The sequence below is a fragment of the Larimichthys crocea genome, chromosome XI, assembly GCF_000972845.2.
Source record: "Larimichthys crocea isolate SSNF chromosome XI, L_crocea_2.0, whole genome shotgun sequence".
NCBI classification, from domain to species: Eukaryota; Metazoa; Chordata; class Actinopteri; family Sciaenidae; genus Larimichthys; species Larimichthys crocea.
Window position 1 is genome coordinate 19,303,106 of NC_040021.1, and position 20,156 is coordinate 19,323,261.

Here is a 20,156-nt window from a genome sequence, read left to right on the forward strand (position 1 = left end):
CTATGTAAGTTTTGGATTTGCGATCCCAGCATTTCACATTACCCACAGGTTCAATGCCAACAAAAGAGGAAATCAGGTTCACGTGTTTGTTGTCGTACCATCTTACAATGATGTTGTCCTGGTTCACTCTGAAGTCCACTGACCCTCTTCCATTTTTATTCAGTTCTTTTTCATCCATCATGTTGTAGTTTTTCACCCTGTTCATCCGGATTGTGCCAATGTAGTGGATTCCTCTCTCTTTTGGGCGTTTCACCAGGGGAACTGATAAAAAGTAATTGTCTGCAAAGACCTTTTGATTTTTTCCTGCTGGAAGTGTTGATGTCATTATCAGCACACTTTCTCCTCTAACACCAACTTCAGACTTTTCTCTCTCTGGATTTTCTGCACCTTGACAGAAATCAAAGTCATAAAGAAAGCCACTTTGTCCAGCATGTCCCCACATCTTGAAACACTATTTGTAAGGTTTTGCAGGGATGTAGACATGCAGATGAGACTTTCCCTTGAACGGCCCAATAATTTAATCAACTGCATGGCACTCTTCAGGAGGTATGCAGAGAAAATGTTCTCGTGGTTTTTGTAACCATGGCCTGAGCTTCCACAGTTTTGTAACCATGGCCTGAGCTTCCACAGTTTTGTAACCATGGCTTGAGCTTCCACAGTTTTGTAACCATGGCCTGTGCTTCCACCGTTTCTTTCTTTGCATCATCAGAGACGGTGAAGTTGTATTGAAAGTTAAACAGTGTTAGCAAGTTCTGAAATTGAGACATCACATCACAAACTGCAGGGAGCTTTGTGTCCATCTCCCAGTAGGCTCTCACACTGGAAATCTGTACTAACCCCATATGCATGTACATGCCTAGAACCTGCTCTCTCTTTGGTTTACCGACATGCCCTGTTTTTGCACACTGTACAGGTTTGTTTGTTCTGCAGTTTCCTGTAACATTTAATCAGTGACAAACTGTTTGAAATACATGTATGGTGTCCAGTCACTTGTCCTCTCTCCCTTCGTCAACACATGCAATAAAATCGACAGATCTGTACTCTCTCCTTTTTGCATTGCCCTTCACTGACTCCTTTCTGTTTGTGTCCTGTGTTGTTGTTGGAACCTCAACATCTGTGCTTTCCGGGCTACACTTTCCTCTTTGTCTTCCTCATCAGTGCTATCTGAACTTTCATGCATGTCCTGAGGAGTCCATTCCTCATCCTCATCTGCCAACTGCTCTATGTCACTTGTATTGCCATCCATTATGTTGATGACATTTTCAGTGTACTTTCTTTTTCTCTCTTCTTCCTCTAGCCTTTTTGACATCTACATAGGTCATAGGTCAATATAGCACAGACATTATTTCAGAGGAATTGTTATTGTGAAAATACTCAAAATGTATTTAAATGTGGCATTTCAGTGATTAAGTCATCCAAATAGTGTGTGTTTGTATTTTAGTAAGCATTATGTAGATTAAATTACAAACATGTGAAATGACAATTTGGGGAAAAAGAACATTTTACACCTGCAGTATCAAATTTGATACAGATATTTTAACACGATTTAATTGTAATATAATTTCAATGGAGAAAATACTTATTTTAAAAAATGACTTGGAATGAATTTTGATGTTATTCTCACCGTAACTTCTCAAAAATTAGCAGTGGTTTTCCTGAAAAAATGAGTGGATGATTTACTGGGAGCAGACATGTTCAAATCACATACAACAGGTTTTTAAAGGCAAGTATTGAACATGTTGATGAGAATGAAGTCTCAGAAACTCATGTAGCAAATATGATACGAATGGCATTATAGGGATATTGGATGTTCCATCTAAAGAGAAAACAAACATGAGCAGAGTACTACAATACACGCTATGATCATTGAAGACATCACATGTATGTAGTAATAACACACATTGAATGTTGGTGCTTGATAGTGTTTTCAATCTATAAAGTAACAGGATACAGTCATAATTAGAGAACAGTGAATCATGAACATCAAAATTTATCATCAGGTTATCACAGATTTGAAACATACATGATGTGCTGGATTAACAGACAACTTTACAAATGAATCACAATGAATCAGCCCTGACATCAGCTTACAAGAGCTTGTGAGGATGGCCACGTAGCAGCTGGAGTTGCAAGGTAGGAGGCTTGAGACAAGAGATGTGTTGAAACCATCCAGGTGTTCATGCATCGACATTTAAATAGACATACAGACTTAATCATGGTCAGCGGCACTGGCCCTGCACACAGAGGAGCAGCAACAACATATAACAACATGCAACAACCATGCGTGCTGCCACTGGCAGCCTTAAATACCCCTCTGCTGCTACCAACCAAGACCCTAGGGGATTCTGCCCCTCCCATTACATCCATACGTCACAAACAATAGACAAAACCTTAAAATACATTTACCCTTTACTATATCATCAATCAACCTATCTTCTACTGTTTTGTAAACACTATGACAACATCTATTAAAAACCTCCCATGAACTGATTCAGATGCACTCCCCCCTACACCAGTCAGCTCATGGTACGATCCGGAACCTTCAAATATTGCAGAGTTAACATGGGGAGGCTTTTTGGCTGAATTCCCTGGAGAGGAGACATATCAGGTGAGTGATTAGGGTTTGGGCCCTGAGGTTCAGCATCCAGCCCAAAAGGACAATTGGGCTCCGCCCCCTACTTCAGCACTGATGCATTTTTGGCCTTAGCCTTTTGGATGGATGAGACAGTGGTGAGCAATAAGATCTGGGTTGTCCTCTTTCATCCGGGGCACAGCCCCCCACTCTTTTCCCACCATGGCAGGGGCACCATCTGTGGTGACAGAGACAACCTGCTTCAGGTCTATGCCCCTCTTTCTCAGCATTTCTTTTATTGCTGCATATGTGTCCTCTCCTCCTGTGTGTTAAGTGTTACACCCAGCAGGTCCTCACAGAGCTCCTTTTCTTTCTGAAAAAATCTCACATACATCAAAAGCTGGGTATTATCACTAACATCTGTAGATTTATCAATGGCCAAAGTTTGAATTTTGATTTACTCAGACTTAAATAAGCTTTCCCTCCATCGTTCACAGGCAGAAAAAGCTGACTGGTCCAAATAGTTTGAACCTTAGGACTTTGCTGGGAAATACAAGTATGTATTTAGCTGCTCAAAGATGAAAATGTGGATTACCATACTTTCATTTTAATCATGTTCATTATTTTTATATTTATTTAGGTTTACTTTGATTAACTTTGACTTTTAGCCTGATTTTTTTTTTTTGACCATGATTTTTGCCTTAAGGATTTGTACCTTCGCCTGTACTCTTTTGGTTTTCCTAGCTCTTCGGGTAAAACTTTTTGAACCATCACTTTTGCCTCGGAGTCTGTATTGCAAATCCTTCTGTGAGCCCCTTCTGATAACTTGGTTATAAAAAAACCCTGTGGAAAAACTAATGATTTAGCTCACATTTTGTCTTTATTTATGTGCTGTATTGTATGTCTGTATTGTATGTTACTCTGAATTATGTAGAGTTCTGTTTTACCCATTGTGCTTCATAATACATGAACTCATTTAAGTTTCTGATATTTTTTTTTTTTTTTAAAGTGAGCTCCTTCACACAGACTCTGTACATTGCATCATGTAACGGCTTTGTTTTGTAAAATGACTGTTCTTGTATGTTATTATTTTTGGAACAAATGCAGATATTTCTGTGGAAAATCTATCATATATATTTCTCATTGATGCCTGTGATTTGTTTCCTTCTCCCTGAAAACTGTTGTTCACTTTATCAGGGTTGGCCTTGTAGAATCCAAATTAGGACACCTGGTGGGAACTCTAGAGGTGACACCTAAGGAGTACAGAGCTGACAAGGTATGCCAACCCCTTCCATACATTAGTTTAAATAGTTTATTACATGAGGCTTCAGCCTATTTAAGATTAATACTGCTCTTTACCTTTTTTCTTTGTTCTGTACAGGAGTCGGTGGCTGTCCCAGATAAATTGTATGTCAAAGTGTCCGCAGTCACCACAACCATTGACACTAAAGCCACATGCTCTACCTCTGCAGGTGCAGTCAGTACTCGTCAGTCTCTTAGTGTGAATTCTCAATGCACTAAGAGACCTGTCGAAACTGAGCTTGAGACACCAAGCAAAAGATTCAAGCCTGACCTGGTATGCTTAAACATCTTTGAAGGCGTTCTATGAAGTTAAATTAAAGTTAAAGTGGTCTAAAGATCTTCCTGCTCTGTGACTAACCTCACTGTCTGTTCCTTCCCTCTCAGAATCTGCCCCACTGTGGAGCTCTCGGATGTTCCTCCCAACCCCACCAGGCCTGTCACAGCCATGAAACATGGCATCAAGTTTCAGCTCCTCACGTACGGCACAGAATTAGAATAGAAACTTCCTTCTAGCTGCACACAATGCTTCTCTTATACTACCATGTGCCACATAGGACAGACATCCTCTCACACAGTATTCATGTTGAGATCCATAGAAGGGCTATTCTAAGAGCCCTTCTTTATTGATATGATTAATCTGTCTTTATTATCAGGATATGTACCACAGTCCTTTAAGGTAGCTGTAATTAAACCGATTCTTAAAAAGCCCACTCTAGACCCAGAGGTCTTAGCCAACTACAGATATCAAACCTTCCCTTTTTGTCTAAGATACTTGAGAAAGCTGTAGCTAATCAGCTGTGTGACTTTCTCCATAACAATAGTCTATTTGAGGATTTTCAGTCAGGATTTAGAGTGCATCATAGCACAGAGGCTGCATTAGTCAAAGTTACAAATGACCTCCTAATGGCATCAGACAAAGGACTCATCTCTGTACTTGTCCTGTTAGGTCTTAGTGCTGCATTTGACACCATTGACCATCAAATTCTTTTACAGAGACTGGAACATCAAAATGGCATCAAAGGAACCGCCCTAAGCTGGTTTAAGTCGTATTTCTTAGATCGATCTCAGTTTGTTCAGTCAATGATGAATCCCCCATGCATACCAAAGTTTGTCACGGAGTCCCACAAGGTTCTGTACTAGGACCACTTCTATTCAGCTATATGCTTCCTCTAGGGAACATTATTAGGACTCACTCCATTAATTTTCATTGTTATGCTGACGTAGGGGTGGGCGATATATCGAATATACTCGATATATCGCGGCTTGTTCTACGTGAGATGATGAAATGACTATATCGCGACCATCGAGTACTTGTCACGTAAATGTTTTACGCCGTCGGCATTTAATTCTCAGGAGTTTTGCCTGTGTCACTCCTGGTGCTGCTCACAGCACGCAGCACACTGCCCCGCCCACCCAGAAAAATCCCCTGCGCGCATGCGTACTTTTTGTATCAGGTGAGGAGAGAAGTGAAGAGCCCGAGCGAGTTAATTGAAGATGGAGACGGACGACTTGGTTCCGAAGAAAAAAAACTGCGGTCACGCCAGCCGTCTCTCGTTTTCGCGTGGTCACGTCAGCTGCTCCAATATTTTCAAGTGCGCCCTTATTGCGACTTTGTGGAAGTGGACACTTCCGGTTTTCAAAATAAGACGTGGGTGTTAAATGTATTAAACGTTTATTTATAAAATATGAAGAATGGTTACAATTTGATTTTAAAAAGTGTGTCTCATACGCCAAGTATGATCCTGCACTGCTTTAAAGCTCATATTTACATGATGAAATGTATTAAAAATTCATAAAAAATATGACAAGTGTTAAAATGCTATAAAGAGTGTGTCGTATAGCAGGTGTAGATCTACTGTTCTACATTGATTCTGAGCAATTACAATGCTATCAAGGTAATAATGACATTATTATTTATTAGAAATAAACAATACAAAACAACAAAAATATCGATATATATATCGTGTATCGCGATACAGCTTAAAAATATCGAGATATTGGTTACAGACCATATCGTGCAGCCCTATGCTGACGACACCCAATTATATTTATTGATCAAGCCTGATGAAACCAATCAGTTAACTAAACTCCAAGCATGTCTTAAGGAGTTGGAAAAAGTTGGATGACCTACAATTTTTTGATGTTAAATTCAGAGTTCTTGTAATTGGACCCAAACACCTCCAAAACTCTCTTTCTAGAGACAGTTCATTTAGATGGGATCACCCTGGCCTCCAGCTCCACCGTAAAGAATCTTGGAGTTGTTTTTGACCAAGATTTGTCCTTTAACGTCCACATAAACCAAATTTCGAGGACTGCATTCTTCCACTTACACTTCTACTTACTAACATTGCCAAAATCAGACGTATCGTGTCTCAAGCGGATGCAGAAAAACTAGCCCATGCATTTGTTACTTCTAAGCTGGACTATTGTAACTCTTTGTTATCAGGCTGCTCTAATAAGTCTCTTAGGACTTTGCAGTTAATTCAGAATGCTGCTGCACGTGTTCTGACAGGAACCAAGATCAGAGATCACGTCTCTCCCATTTTGACTTTCTTGCATTGGCTCCCTATTAAATCTAGAATAGAATTTAAAATTCTTCTCCTTACTTACAAAGCTCTTCATGGTCAGGCACCATCATATCTAAAAGAGCTCATAGTACCTTACTCCCCCTCTAGAACACTGCGCTCTCAGGACGCTGGGTTCCTTGTGGTTCCTATAGTTTCCAAAAGTAGATTGGGAGCCAGAGCTTTTAGCTATCAAGCTCCTCTTTTGTGGAACAAACTACCATTCTGGGTTCGGGAGGCAGACACGGTCAACACCTTTAAGAGCAGATTTAAGACTTTCCTTTTTGATAAAGCTTATAGTTAGGGCTGGCTCAGGTCATCCCCTAGATATGCTGCTATAGGACTAGACTGCCGGGGGACACCCCTTCCTCCCCTCTCTCTCTCTCTGTCTGTCTCTCTTTACTGAAAAGTTTTCCCCAGAGTTTCTGTGCTCTCTCGTCCAGCAGGTTCTCATGGATCGTGGCTGCTGCTGTGGTCCTGCACGACGTCCGCTACATATATAATTACTGTCATTATTGCTACCATATCTCCATTACAGCTTATAGTTAGTTTATGATTTGCTGCTGCTGTGCATCTGTCTCTCTATCACAGGTTCCACTGCTACTGTAATCATTTTATTCATTGTAATTCATTGTCATTTTATCATTAATTGTAATTGTACAATATGTTTGTGTTGATTTGTTCTGTACACGTGACATCTATTGCACGTCTGTCCTGACCTGTACGAACACAGTGTTCAAAGTGGAATCACTTGGTGACAGTAAAACCTGATGACCTTTCGTGGGAAGGGGTGTTCTTTGCTACTCCATGTACTCGTCTTACAACTCTGTTCCTTCTTGTATCTCCCACAACAGACAGCTGACGGAGGCACTGACTGGTTGACAAGGATCACATGGTTATCTTCTTATGAAGATCAAGAGAACAAATGGTCCTCTGACACAAAATTTCTTTTTTACCTTTTTGTTTTTTATTTTGCCTGTCTGAGGGCAGATAGATACACCATGAACTTTAATATTTTCGTCCATGTATCCCCTTCTCCAGCTGGCTTTTTTTTTCAATTTTCCCTTTCCCCTTTCTCTATCCTTCCCTACCCTTCCCTCAGATTTATAGATCTCCAGATGAATTGATGAATAAAAAGATTGGACATGAGCGGAGAAGATATGCTTGTATATGGTATATGAATGTCTTGTGCATTTTAGGACTATGAAATTTTCTCCAGTGTTTCTAGAAACCATGAAGTGTATTTTCAAACATCGAGGCATTTCAGATTTTACTTCTGGGACTAGGCAGTAGGAGAACAATTTCAGGCTGTTAAAATTCAATGTTTTTCACTTTATTATATTGATAAAGGAAGTATACTTCATCAATTATGTTTTATTTTTTACAGTCCTATTACACAGAGATTCCACAGAACTACTTTAAACTCTGTATTAACAAAGTAAAACATGAAGACACACAATAACAAAAACAATAAAATACGGTATTATATCAGATCAGAAATACTTTATTAATCCCTGCAGGGAAATTGTGTTTGTTACAGCAGCTCCCAAACGGTAAGTTAGATAGTAGTAATACCAAGAAAAACATTTGAACACTATAGAGGTTGGATAGTAAAATCCTAAGAAAAAAAAAAAACTTTAACACTATACACTTATAAGATATCCATTTTATATATACACAGGTATAAATAACAAGTTAACAGCTGTTTATTTAAGTTAAATAAAAAACAGTAACAATAAAATAAAAGCCAAGTAACTATACAGTGAACTATACAATATGTAAATCTAAAACATTATAAAAGAATTTAGTCTTTGAGAAACTGTACAAAGAATAGACTGATTGTTTAAAGTGCAGTATGCATGCGTGGAAGATTGCACTTGTGTATTGTAAGTTCGATGGCTAGTCTGTTATTTTAAGGGAGGAGTTGTAGAGACTGATGCTCACAGGTAGGAAAGACTTCTTATGTCTCTCTGTGGAGCATCTTGGTGCCAGCAGTCTCTGGCTGAAGGTGCTCCTGAGTCTGTGCAGCAGCTCATGGAGTGGGTGGGAGTCATAGTCCAAAAGATAGGATTATTACTATTATTATTCTTATATACTGTTATTAACAATACCATTACCATTATAACATCAGTACTATTACCATCATCTTGCCACTGCACCTTAGCTACCTATTTATCTTGTGTTCTTGTGATCTTGTGTTTTTTAAGTGTCCTTGCCCCATTCTTCTTTTATTTTTATTTTTTTCTATCTTATAGTATTTCTAATATCTAATAGTATTTTATTCTATTGTATTTTTATTGTATTCAAATATGCTGGACTGCTAAAATGACCTAATTTTCCTTTGGGGATTAATAAAGTCATCCATCTATTTATCTATCTGTTACCCAGAAGCCTACAAAAAATTTATGAGCTCAGTATAATCTTTCAATAAAAGCAAAAGTTCGGGAAGCAAAATAAAAATGAATCAGCGGGAGAAGTTTCACTGTGATATTCATAATTTTTTTATTCTCTTTATTCATCCATGATCTAAAGTCACTTATACACATCCAGGGGGGCTGCAGCATCTGTTGTTCACCGCTGGGGGGCAGCGCGCGCCGGTAATACTGCCAAAAAAAAACAAACACGTGGAGCTGTGACGCCATCTCCGTGCGACGGTTGAGTTTTCCCAATCTCAGCCACCATGGCCGAAGCCGAGTAAGTATTTTGTTATTAACTGTATCAACGTTCATCCGTTCATTGTGTGCGTGCAGTTGTGTGGTGTCGACTATTTTCGAGAGGTTGAGACGTCATTTATTCAGTTTAGACGTGTATTTCGAGGGGGGATGGGTTAGAAAGTTAGAATGGAGGGAGTTTATTTTCACATGGGCCGAGAGACAGCTACAACACATCAGGCGTAATGTGTTGTCAATGTTGGGAACTATTTTTGTGTTATTGAAACGGGCTGACAGTTTCACACACTGCTGACTTACCGTTATTAAACTGTAAAGCTGAAGCTGCATGCAGCTGAACAGAGATGACAGCTTGTTATCTAACATGCCTTTAAGTGTTTACAGCAGAATTAAAGTGTTACCATAGGCTCATCGTGGCATGTGTTTCTCTAAAATGTTCCACTCTGTTTGTTTTCCTGTTGTCAGATCCAAAAAAGTGATCAAGTTAGTTCCTGAGTACCTCCTGAAGAAGAGGAAAGCATATCAGGCCATTAAAGCCACACAAGCCAAGCTCGCACTGCTCGACAAGAGAAAGGTGAGTTATATTTAATACTGGTGAAAGCTGTGCTGTGATGAGTGTCGGGCCAGGTTTGACTGTCAACAAAACAGACTGCCAATTTTCATGTACTGCTGTGTAAATGTGTGTTTCTACATTAATCCAGGTATCTAAAGGTAAACCGATAAAGTTCAAGCGTTTGGAAGACTTCCTTAAAGACAGTCACAAGAAGCATCGGGATGAAACTCGCATCCGGAGAGCCGATCACAGGCCTGCTCCTCCCCTGCCTCCTGCTAAGAACAAGCTAGCCTTCGTCGTCCGCATCAGAGAGTAAGTATTTAGACTCAGACGAATGGGTCTTTAGATAAATATATTTCAGGCTGCTGTGGAGCTTGGAACTCAGTTTGACCGGTCTGATTGCAGCATGATGTTGGGTTGTAATTCTCCAAAAGTTGAACCTTGGTCAACTTCCATGTCGCAGGTCGCTGCATTTGTTTTCCACCACCTGCGGCCCATCCTGCCACAGCGAAAACGCTTTACCTCCATTCAAATGAATAGAAAAACAAATCTAGATTTGTTCTGAATTGGACCTAACAGTGTAGTTCAGAATTCTCACATAGGAGGGAGCATGTTTGGTTTCCCTGTGGGAATACATAAGATCTCCATGTCTTAATCACATGTGGTGGTTAAGATTTGTCTGTGTTCATTCAAATGTTTTCCTGTTTTAACATGTAAAGTCAGTTGAGCAGTTTTAGCTTGTTTGTGTTTTTTCCTGTTTGTCTTAGCTGAATGACTAAATGACTGAGCTTCAACATTTCAGTCCCTATATAAGACGTTGTCATGAGTACAGTCTATAGGTATAACATTTAGGGAACATACAAGTCATATTCGTCATCAAACACCATTCCAGTTTGCTAAACACGAATGACCTTCTCCTTTTAGGATTAAAGGTGTCAGTCCCAAAGTGATGAAGGTAATCCAGATGCTGAGGCTGAGGAAGATCTTCAGCGGGGCCTTCGTTAAAATCAACAAGACCTCCATGGCCATGATGAAGATGGTGGAGCCATATGTGGCCTGGGGGTTAGTAATAATGACTTTGTGCTTGAAAATTTAAGCTTGGGTTACATTTGTTATGTTTTGTGTTTGTTCATTTCATATCATAAACGCATGGTAATGTTCCAAACAGATTCCCCAACTTGAAGTCCGTTCGTGAGCTCATTCTAAAGAGAGGACAGACCAGGATAGGCAGGAAGAGGGTTCCTCTCACAGACAACACCTTCATCGAGCAACACATGGGTAGGTCTCTCCCACAGTCAGCAGCACACACCTTCAACACTCTTAAGTTTCAATCATGATAATGGACTTGTATGTGTTGATTGCAAAGTGTATTCAGATTAACTGAAATAGATTAATAGTGTAGTTGATACTGTCCATCACTCTTGACAAAAGAATAATTTGTAGAGAATATATGAAGAGTTGTTCTATGCACTTTAAGCTGTGTTAGGATCTGTGTTTAGAACTGACTGACTCTTCTGTCTTTTTGACAGAAATGAAGTGCACTTTGGAAAATCAATTATAGTAAAATATGGTGCTGCTACTGTTTTGCTGTCAAACTCAATAAGGCCAGATTTCATAAATAGTGCAGCTGGTGCACAGTTTGTTCTTACAGTGACACTGTCAGTTACGACTGTTACATGTGGAGCTTTTTTTTTGGTGGCATTTATCTTGTTCTGTAGTTCTTGTCTTTTTTTTTTTTTTTTTTTTTTTTTTTTTTTTTCTTTCTTTAAACCTCATCCAGTTGGACTATGCTCTACTCCACCCGAGGTGGAAATGCTTTACTCACACTGCCATTTATTTGGTGCTTAGCTCCTCACAGCCTTTGTAACATTTCATAAAATTCTGAAGCGGTGGCGGCTAGGAGCGTAAAGATCCATCGTTCTGCATCAATATAGCATCAATGCAAAGTTAATGCACTGATCTGTACAATCTTCTTATGCCTTAGTGCCTTTTATTTTGATAAATACTATGTGTTCTCTGTCACCATTTCAGTCCAAGTGTACCTCATTCATAAACATTCAGACAGTAGTTATATAGACAGAATGATAATGTTAGGTATCTGTCACTGTCACAGAGCTTTTGATGGTTTAACAGACTAAAATTTTGCTGAAATAACTTTACTGCTGTTTTCTGCCATGAGATCATGTGCTGCTGGCTGTAAGACCACTTGTGGCTATAAAAGTGAGACAGTGAATAGTTTTATTTAGACGTTTACATCGCTGTATTGTATGTGTAGTTCAGCTTCTAGTTCATTGTTTGTTCTGGTACAGGTGTGCTGCTGCTGGGACTGTGAAAGTTGATCTGGGCAACAAAACTCAGCAGGGATTTACTGTGAAATAATATAATAACTTGTATGGTTGCTTTGTGTGGAGGGAGGCCAGGTGAGGGATCATATTCTGTTTTATATCAACAAACCTGCTGGACTGCTGGGAATGGACCGTCTGTTTGAACTCCCCCCCTCCTCTCTTTGGTCATTCAATCCTGTTACTGATTGCTCATGTTTGTGACAGCTGTTCCGCTCTGCTTACTCAGTCATCATGTAACTAATCGATCGTAATTGTTTTACTCCTTTACTGATGAACTGCCACTGCAAATTGTGTAACAGAAACACTGCGATACCCATGAGTCTCGGCTGCCTTTGCCAAGGGACCACTCAGAAGTGTTATCAGAGCAGTAGCAAGTTGAAAACACTTTGTTCTCTAAGTTTTTTTGCGACTACAAAGTCTAAAAATATATAAAATTACTGATCTGTTTTTATTCAGTTCTAATATGGATAGATTTCACATCACTGTGAAATTTCTTTGAGTCAACTGTGGGTCTGTTTATGTTACTTGAACATAATTTTGGTTTCTAAGTTATTCATTCATACTTCTACCTCTGGTCTACCTCTCAAGAAAAAGCCTTGTGCCTCCCCTCCATCACTCACCACCTCTTCCTCCTCCTTGTTTCAGGTAAACACGGCATCATCTGTTTGGAGGACCTGATTCACGAGATCTTCTCTGTTGGTAAGGGTTTCCGTGCCGCCAACAACTTCCTCCTGCCATTCAGGCTGTCAGTGGCTCGTCACGCTGCCAGGGACAAGGCTGGGCTCCTGAAGGACCTGGGAAAACCTGGATTCCGCGGCACAGACATTAACTCTATCATCAGACAGCTGAACTGAGGAGGAACGCATGGAGGATGGGACACTCAGCAGAGAAGGCTCATGGGTTTCACCCAGCCGCAGCTTTTCTCTGGTTACACTCATAGCACACTGGGAAACATCAGTAGGGCCTGAAGTGGAGTCTATTGCCTTATCCACGTTGCTTTTTTATTTGCACTCATGTTTGGAAGTGAGATCATGCAGTGCCCCTAACCACGGACTGACGGAAGCAGTTGTGCTCTTTTGAAAATGTAACTGTATTTGAAATCTCTCATGAAATGTAAAATAATGTCTGGTAAAAGTGCTTGTTTTCCTCACTTTACTCCTCAAGCTGTCCGAGGAGTCGATCAGTACTTGCTGCATATGCAAGGGCAGTAATTGAATGCGAGCAGGCTGTCCTGCATGCAGGAGACACCAGCCAACCAATGGCAAACACTTCTAATGCAGTTAGTAGTTGTCGGTGTGAAAAGGTGTAAAGTCTGAATAATCTATTTAACACAGATGCATACATTCATTTATGATTCAATGTTGATATACTTTTTTTACAATAAAACAAAATGAGTCAATGTTTGAAACAAAATGAGAGCTTGTCTGCTGATTTCAAAGATTATAGGAGGTGTTATGTTGTAGTTGCTCTTCCACAGGAAATATGCAAATACTCTGGAGTTTCACATTTAATTAACAGAGGTACCTGCAACACTTAAAGGTCCAGTGTGTCAGATTAAGGCTGCTCTATTTACAGAATATGGCAGAAATGAAATACAATATTTTGAACCATGTTTTCATTAGTGTATGATCGCCTGAAAATTGTTATGTATTTGTTACCTTTTGACTGGGTCCTCATCCACTACAGTGGCCCAGAACAAACAAGCTGCTGCTTGGCCTTTTACATTTATCACACTTCACATCCATCATGGGTTCTCCTTCACGCTATAGGAAAATGAAGGTGAGGCATTAAAATCCGCAGCTACCTCCACTAGACGCACACTGGACCTTTTTTAGGTAGTTGAATAGTTTAAATTTACAGATCACTACCAGCATCACCCAGGACTTTGAGACTTTTGTCAGTGGTAAAGCATCCTATGATTATAGTTGCCTTCAAAATGGCTGTACAGGAGATCCCACGGACTCGTTTTATTAATAATCTCATCATCTAAGGGATTAAATCAGTCAGTAAATAAGTGTTTTTCCAGTCTCGTTCTCCCCCCTGCGGTGTTACACTGGTGTCACTATTAATCCAATGAGACACATGAGTCACCAGCCCGGAGGAGGGTGGTGGAGGGTTGATGTGGTAACCTATGCAGCTGCGCTTCTGCCAATGCGCACTTGGGGAGGACGGGAGGACGGAGTCGTGAACGCTCCGTGAATGTCACTGATGTGTTCCCTCGACGCGGTATGAGTGTGCGTCGTTCAGAGACATGGATGCAGCGGAGGACGGTCATGTCCAAATGTCCCCTCGTCTGTGTTCGACACTGAGAAGAACAGGTAAGAAACAGGCAGGAGGACGGATGTGCAACATCAACCGGCAGCCATTGCCATGGCAATTAATTACCAACCTCGAGCGCAGCGGCGGCGGTTACAGGCTGGCGTCACAATAAACATGTCGATGTTTCATAACACACACACCTAGATTTTTATTAGAGTTTTGTTTCGAATAAAAAAAACGTGCGCTCACAAACCAATGAAATACTAATTAAGTGCATTTCAGACCGCCAAAGCACGTGTCGTGTTGCCTTCAGTAACGTCGGAAAGGTCGAAATGGTGAGGGTTTGAAAAATGTGACGAATGAGAGCTGAAACAATAATGTCAGGTCATTTCAAATCCTATGTAACGACAATAACGGTAAAGCCTACCGTATACGTGCACGTTTGATCTGAATGCATTATTTTCTGTCTCATAATGACAGCGTTTGAACAAAACCACCAATACTAACATACAGCGACTGTGTAAGCTGGCTCATGTTTAAACACAAACTGTATATATTATTTACACAAGGCAGAAAAAATGTTGTTGTTTTTCTTTTTTTCTGTCGTTACGTTCTAGTTTACGAGGAGCACGTGAACGCGGCAGGCAGGCACCGTAGTGTCAAGGGTAGTGGGCGGTCGGTTTGTCATTCAGTCATTGCAGGAACAGATGTAGTGGACTAATGTGCCGTGTTGGTATCGAACAGTGGTGAACGGTGAGTCCCTTTAACTCTTATGAGAACTGGTAAAAACGCGTTTTTTGCGGGTCTCCGTGAGTGAGGACGTCACGTTGGCGCACGCGGTAGCGCAGGAAAGTTAGGCTGATTGAGTAACGTGAGCACATGGTGTTAATACCGAGAGATGTGTGTGTGTGTGTGTGCTGCTCACGTCTCACGGCTGTGATAGTAAATAACTATACACGTCTGTGTGTAACGAAACAAACCGTTTAGCCACATAGCAAACAGAGAGGAGACAAGCCGGTTTGCTTAGCTCAGGCTACGGCTAAAATGAATGACATGTCGGAGCGAGTGGAGACTAATTAGCCAAGTAGGAAGCACGCCTGTCAGCGCTCACTTTAAACATTAAAATTTGTTCTTGAATTATTAATTAATTCACTTCTACACACATTTTATCATGGCTAGGCAGGTGTTGACACCAGAGGTTTTACGGTAGTTAAACAGAGAATGTTTACCTTTTTTATTTTGAACTTGTTCGTTCTTAATCCTGCCAGAGGTGCTGCTCTAGACCAGTGATGGGAATTTCGGTACTTTTTAGTGAGCCAGATCATTTGACTCTGCTCTTAATTTTACTACTTATATCTCTTATGGTTCAGCCAAATTTAGCTTTGTTTTGACTTATGATTTGTATTACTTATATTATTCAATATAACTTTGTACTCGAAGTATTCAAAAGTAAATTTACATTTTCTAATCTCAATAAATTTCTGTAGCCAGTCAATATGACAATTATTAAAATGCTTCCGGATGCTGCGTCCATAGCGCATCGGACCCGGCTCCCATCGTTCACTTAAAAGAGCTGGCTTTTTTAACCGGCTCGTCAGAACCGACACATCACTACTCTCAACACAGGACACACACTTAGTTACACTGATGTGCGGATAAAGTTCACACTAGAGTTGTGCAAGTGTTAACACTCTTGTAGGTTTTGAAATGAGCGTAATCATAAGCCGTCCCAGAAAGAAAAGAAAAAAGCTGTGTCATGATGAGCACCAGTAGTATCTGAATATTCATGTTTATGGCATGCTATCAATCTCTCTCTCATTTCTGGTTCTGCAGATAATGATGTAAAATCAATGACCAAAATTGCTTGATGGCAATGTTGAATGTCACAGGGCCATAGCATCAATGTATTGAAGTTTATGAAGAATGAATAGAGGCAATTTGGTGCCTGCTTGTTCATTTATTGACTAACATAAATAGATTGAAAGCTGAAGTCGCTGCATTCATTGTTTTTGGTGAGGCTGACCATTGCAAAAACAGTCCTGCAGCAGCACCTCAGACCTCCCGCCTCTGATCTCTCTTCTCTGGCCCCTCAGAGTTCGGCTCCTTTCTAGCGCAGGTATTATCGCCCTTCGAACATTAAGCAAACATGCACTTAGTTCAAAGCCTTTCCCAGGCCGAACTGGCTTCACCACAATCACGTTCCCCTGACTAACATAGCGAGGTGTCCAGTTAAGTTAGACAGAGTTTGTAACGTGTCAAACAATCCTGTACTGTGGTCTAATTCAACTCTATTCAACTTTTTACCATTTCTCTTTCTTATGACAAGACGTGTTAGTCTATGAAGAATCTAGATCAGGGTGGCTGGTCCTGTTACATTAAGATGGATGTGAGTAAAAGTCACTTAATTTTAATTTTACTAATTTTGATGGTAGTAATAGTAGTACACATTTCCACCTCACATGGTGTAAATCTGATTTTCGTGTGAATTTTCTGCGATTATCTGGTGGCGGCCAAACTGACCTCCCTGTTATCTGCTAAGAGCAGTCACATCTTCTGCAGCCTGATGATTATACACACACACACACACACTCACTTCAATGTCCAACCTACTTTAGTATTATCTCTTCAGTGGTGTTGTGTTAACAATTGTCACAAAATTCTAACAGTGTTTCGTTCAGGATTAGCAGTCTTCAGCGTAACAGTCTGTTCTTTAGTCACAACACTGCCTCACAGTGTTTTAGTTTTTTCACTGAGCAGGCCAAGGTTCAGTTGAACGTTTAATGATTACTCAAATTATTGCCCTATTGGGTAGCTGAGATACAAGCAGACCTGTGCTGAAATTACAATTATGATCGTAAATCAGCTGTGCCTGTGATTAAGCATGCAGAGTGCATGCATGTGTAATTGGTTAAAATGCAAGTTAGCCTTTTTAAAAATGAACACGGATCATGATCAGGAATTGTTTATGGATAATTTTTTGCTTATCTTGGCTAAAAAAAAACCTTACATTATTTATTCACTGTCTCAGATGATGAAAAATGCCTTTAATTGTTATGATGTAAATTTGCTTTCCAAAATATGTCATTGTAATATCCATTGCTTCCAAGCTACCGCAGTAGCTGACTCATCCTCTGTGCAGGAGATGGATTAGCAAATGTCAGGGAAGTGGCATACGTTTACCAGAACAACCAGTTGGTTTGCTTTCTTGAGGTATTTTCTCTTACATCTGATAAATACTGTTCATCACTGGAAACGCTTAATGGTACTTGATGGTCAGTGTGAACCACTGTAGTGGGTCTTTTGCCCAAACAGCAATGAGACCCTTGTACACTCAAAAAAAACTTTGACAAACAACACAAAGGTGAGATTTATGCTTTATCACAGGCGTGTCAAACTCATTTTGGTCCAGGGGCCGCATACAACAATATATGAGCTCAAGGGGGCCGGAGCACAAAAATCACTGCATAAATTTGAAAATCAAAAAAAATATATAGATTAAAAAAGTGCTAAAAACAAGTACAATACAAAATCTTTTTTATTTAAATATTTTTTTCTTCAATAAAATAAAAAGTAACAACCTGAGGCTTTAAAAGTAAGTGCAATTTCAAGTTGTGCAGTAACACATCACAATAGTTCACAAAACGTAGGGCTGCACGATATGGCCTGTAACCATATCTCCGATATTTTTAAGCTATATCGCGATACACGATATATATCTCGATATTTTTTGTTGTTTTGTTTTGTATTGTTATTTCTTATAAATAATAATGTCCTTTTCTGATAGCATTGTCATATTTTTTATGATTTTTAATTATTTCATAATGTACTATGAGCACTGAGAGCCGTGCAGGATCATACTTGGCTATGAGACACATTTTTAAATCACATTTTACACCATTCTTCATATTTTTATAAACCTTTATAAATTTAACACCCACGTCTTATTTTGAAACCGGAAGTGTCCACACGCTGCCGTAAGCTCGTGCTTGACTTTCCCAGTTTTCTCAAAGTATTTGACATAAAGTCGGCAATAAGGGCGCACTTGAAAATATTGGAGCAGCTGACGTGACCACGCGAAAACGAGAGACGGCTGGCGTGACCGCAGTTGCTTTTCTTCGGAACCAAGTCGTCCGTCTCCATCTTCAATTAACTCGCTCGGGCTCTTCACTTCTCTCCTCACCTGATACAAAAAGTACGCATGCGCGCAGGGGATTTTTCTGGGTGGGCGGGGCAGTGTGCTGCGTGCTGTGAGCCGCACCAGGAGTGACACAGGCAAAACTCCTGAGAATTAAATGCCAACGGCTTAAAACATTTACGGGACAAGTACTCGATGGTCGCGATATAGTCATTTCATACATCTCACGTAGAACAAGCCGCGATATATCGAGTATATTCGATATATCGCCCACCCCTAACAAAACGTGCAAAAAAGCTCAAACAATGTTTGTCATATCTTACAGCAGAGTTCATAGCACAGCAAGCAGATGACATGGAAGTCAGGAGCTTGGATTATTTTAACAATATAGCTTTGAACAATAAAAAAAAATTATGTAAGAAATGTTCCAGGTTACATCAATGACAGAAATCAACGCCAAGTTAGACCTCTAGTTTAACCAGGAAAACATGGCCACTCTCATGGCAACTTGCTGAATAAAGTCAACACCTTTAATAAATTCAACTCTTCTGTAAACTTATGAACATAATGTGAAATTAAATTGAAAAATAATAACAAAAAACATACACATGTGATGTGTACAATTATTCTTCCTAGCTCTTGTTGCCACATTTGTCGCTATGCAGACTCTCATAGTGGCGCTTAAGATTGTATAACTTTAGCATATTCACAGATTTGGATTTCCGGGATCAATAAGTAAGAGGCGAAACATTGTTCAAACACAAATGATGCCTCTTTCACATCGTAATAGCATATACTACGAGCTACAAGAACCAAAAACCCGTTTTTATAATTTTGGTGAATTTTTATTACAAATATTAATCAGTAACTCCACTGTTATACAGTATGGAGACTCCAGAATCAGTCCACACATCAACAGTCTCCTCATGGTCATACTACAGTTGTTTTGGAGAAAACAGGTTTTGCTTAATTTTGATAATTTTTTAAAATTGAAAATATTAATCAATAACTCCACTGTTATATTGTATTAAATTATGAAAAAGTATATTTTTCCAAAACCGCCGTTGTAGTATGACCATGAGGACACTGTTGATGTGTGGAATGATTTTTGGAGTCATAATACTGTATAACAGTGGAGTTATTGATTTTTGTTTGCAGCGTCTCTCTTGGAAGTGAAATTTGCAGACGCTCCCTGCGCACTTGTCGGGCTGGCTGCTCATAGAGATCAATGTTATGCGTCCAGCTCGAAGGACTGCTTTTTCTTTTACAAAACAGGTTTTTGGTTCTTGTAGCTCGTAGTATATGCTATTACGATGTGAAAGAGTTATCATTTGTGTTTGAACAACGTTTCGCCTCTTACTTATTGATCCCGGAAGTCCGAATCTTTGAATATCTTTCCAACTTTACCGAACTTGCCGACTCTCGTAGTGGTGTTTAGGATTGTATTCCTTTAGCACAGCCACTTGCTGCATGCACACCAAACACATAGGTTTCCCATTCATCTCCGTGAAAAAATACGAATTAGTCAATTTTTCCTGGAAGATCCGACACTTACACGGGACTCACACCGAACGCGGAACGGAAGCGGAACGGAAGCGGAACGGAAGCGGAACGGTACTTTGCCCGGTGTCAACTCACACCGGACGCGGATCAGCCGCGGAACGGCAGCGGAGCGAGCCGGCCGTATTCACGCGAGATCACGAGATCACGCGAGAATCCTGGACATACCCGAGACCCCGCGATAAACAGTGTATAAA

The 20,156-nt window shown here is 40.1% G+C and overlaps 3 protein-coding genes across 4 annotated transcripts in view; all 3 read left to right on the forward strand.

Moving 5' to 3' along the window:
* Window positions 1-2,280: 2,280 nt before the first annotated feature.
* Window positions 2,281-7,590, forward strand: LOC109141444 (uncharacterized). Its single transcript, XM_027284294.1, has 7 exons — window positions 2,281-2,369; window positions 2,496-2,526; window positions 2,571-2,608; window positions 3,770-3,848; window positions 3,954-4,148; window positions 4,259-4,351; window positions 7,293-7,590. The coding sequence occupies exons 1-7, from the start codon at window positions 2,281-2,283 to the stop codon at window positions 7,563-7,565; spliced, it is 798 nt and encodes a 265-aa protein (XP_027140095.1). The 3' UTR covers window positions 7,566-7,590.
* A 1,412-nt stretch (window positions 7,591-9,002) lies between these two features.
* rpl7l1 (ribosomal protein L7-like 1) lies at window positions 9,003-13,418 on the forward strand. The gene is made up of 6 exons (XM_010755259.3): window positions 9,003-9,132; window positions 9,573-9,681; window positions 9,809-9,972; window positions 10,585-10,722; window positions 10,829-10,938; window positions 12,651-13,418. Exons 1-6 carry the CDS (start codon window positions 9,119-9,121, stop codon window positions 12,857-12,859), a joined length of 744 nt encoding a protein of 247 aa, XP_010753561.1. The 5' UTR covers window positions 9,003-9,118; the 3' UTR covers window positions 12,860-13,418.
* Window positions 13,419-14,137: 719 nt separating this feature from the next.
* The window catches only part of slc5a6a (solute carrier family 5 member 6a), a 27,132-nt gene continuing 21,113 nt past the window's right edge, over window positions 14,138-20,156 (forward strand). The window contains exon 1 of one of the 2 annotated variants that reach the window (XM_027284246.1): window positions 14,138-14,323. The gene's annotated coding sequence lies outside the window, so the exon portion shown is untranslated. Of the gene's footprint in view, window positions 14,324-14,887; window positions 15,018-20,156 lie in introns of those variants that run through there. The other variant, XM_027284245.1, reaches the window with a different exon arrangement.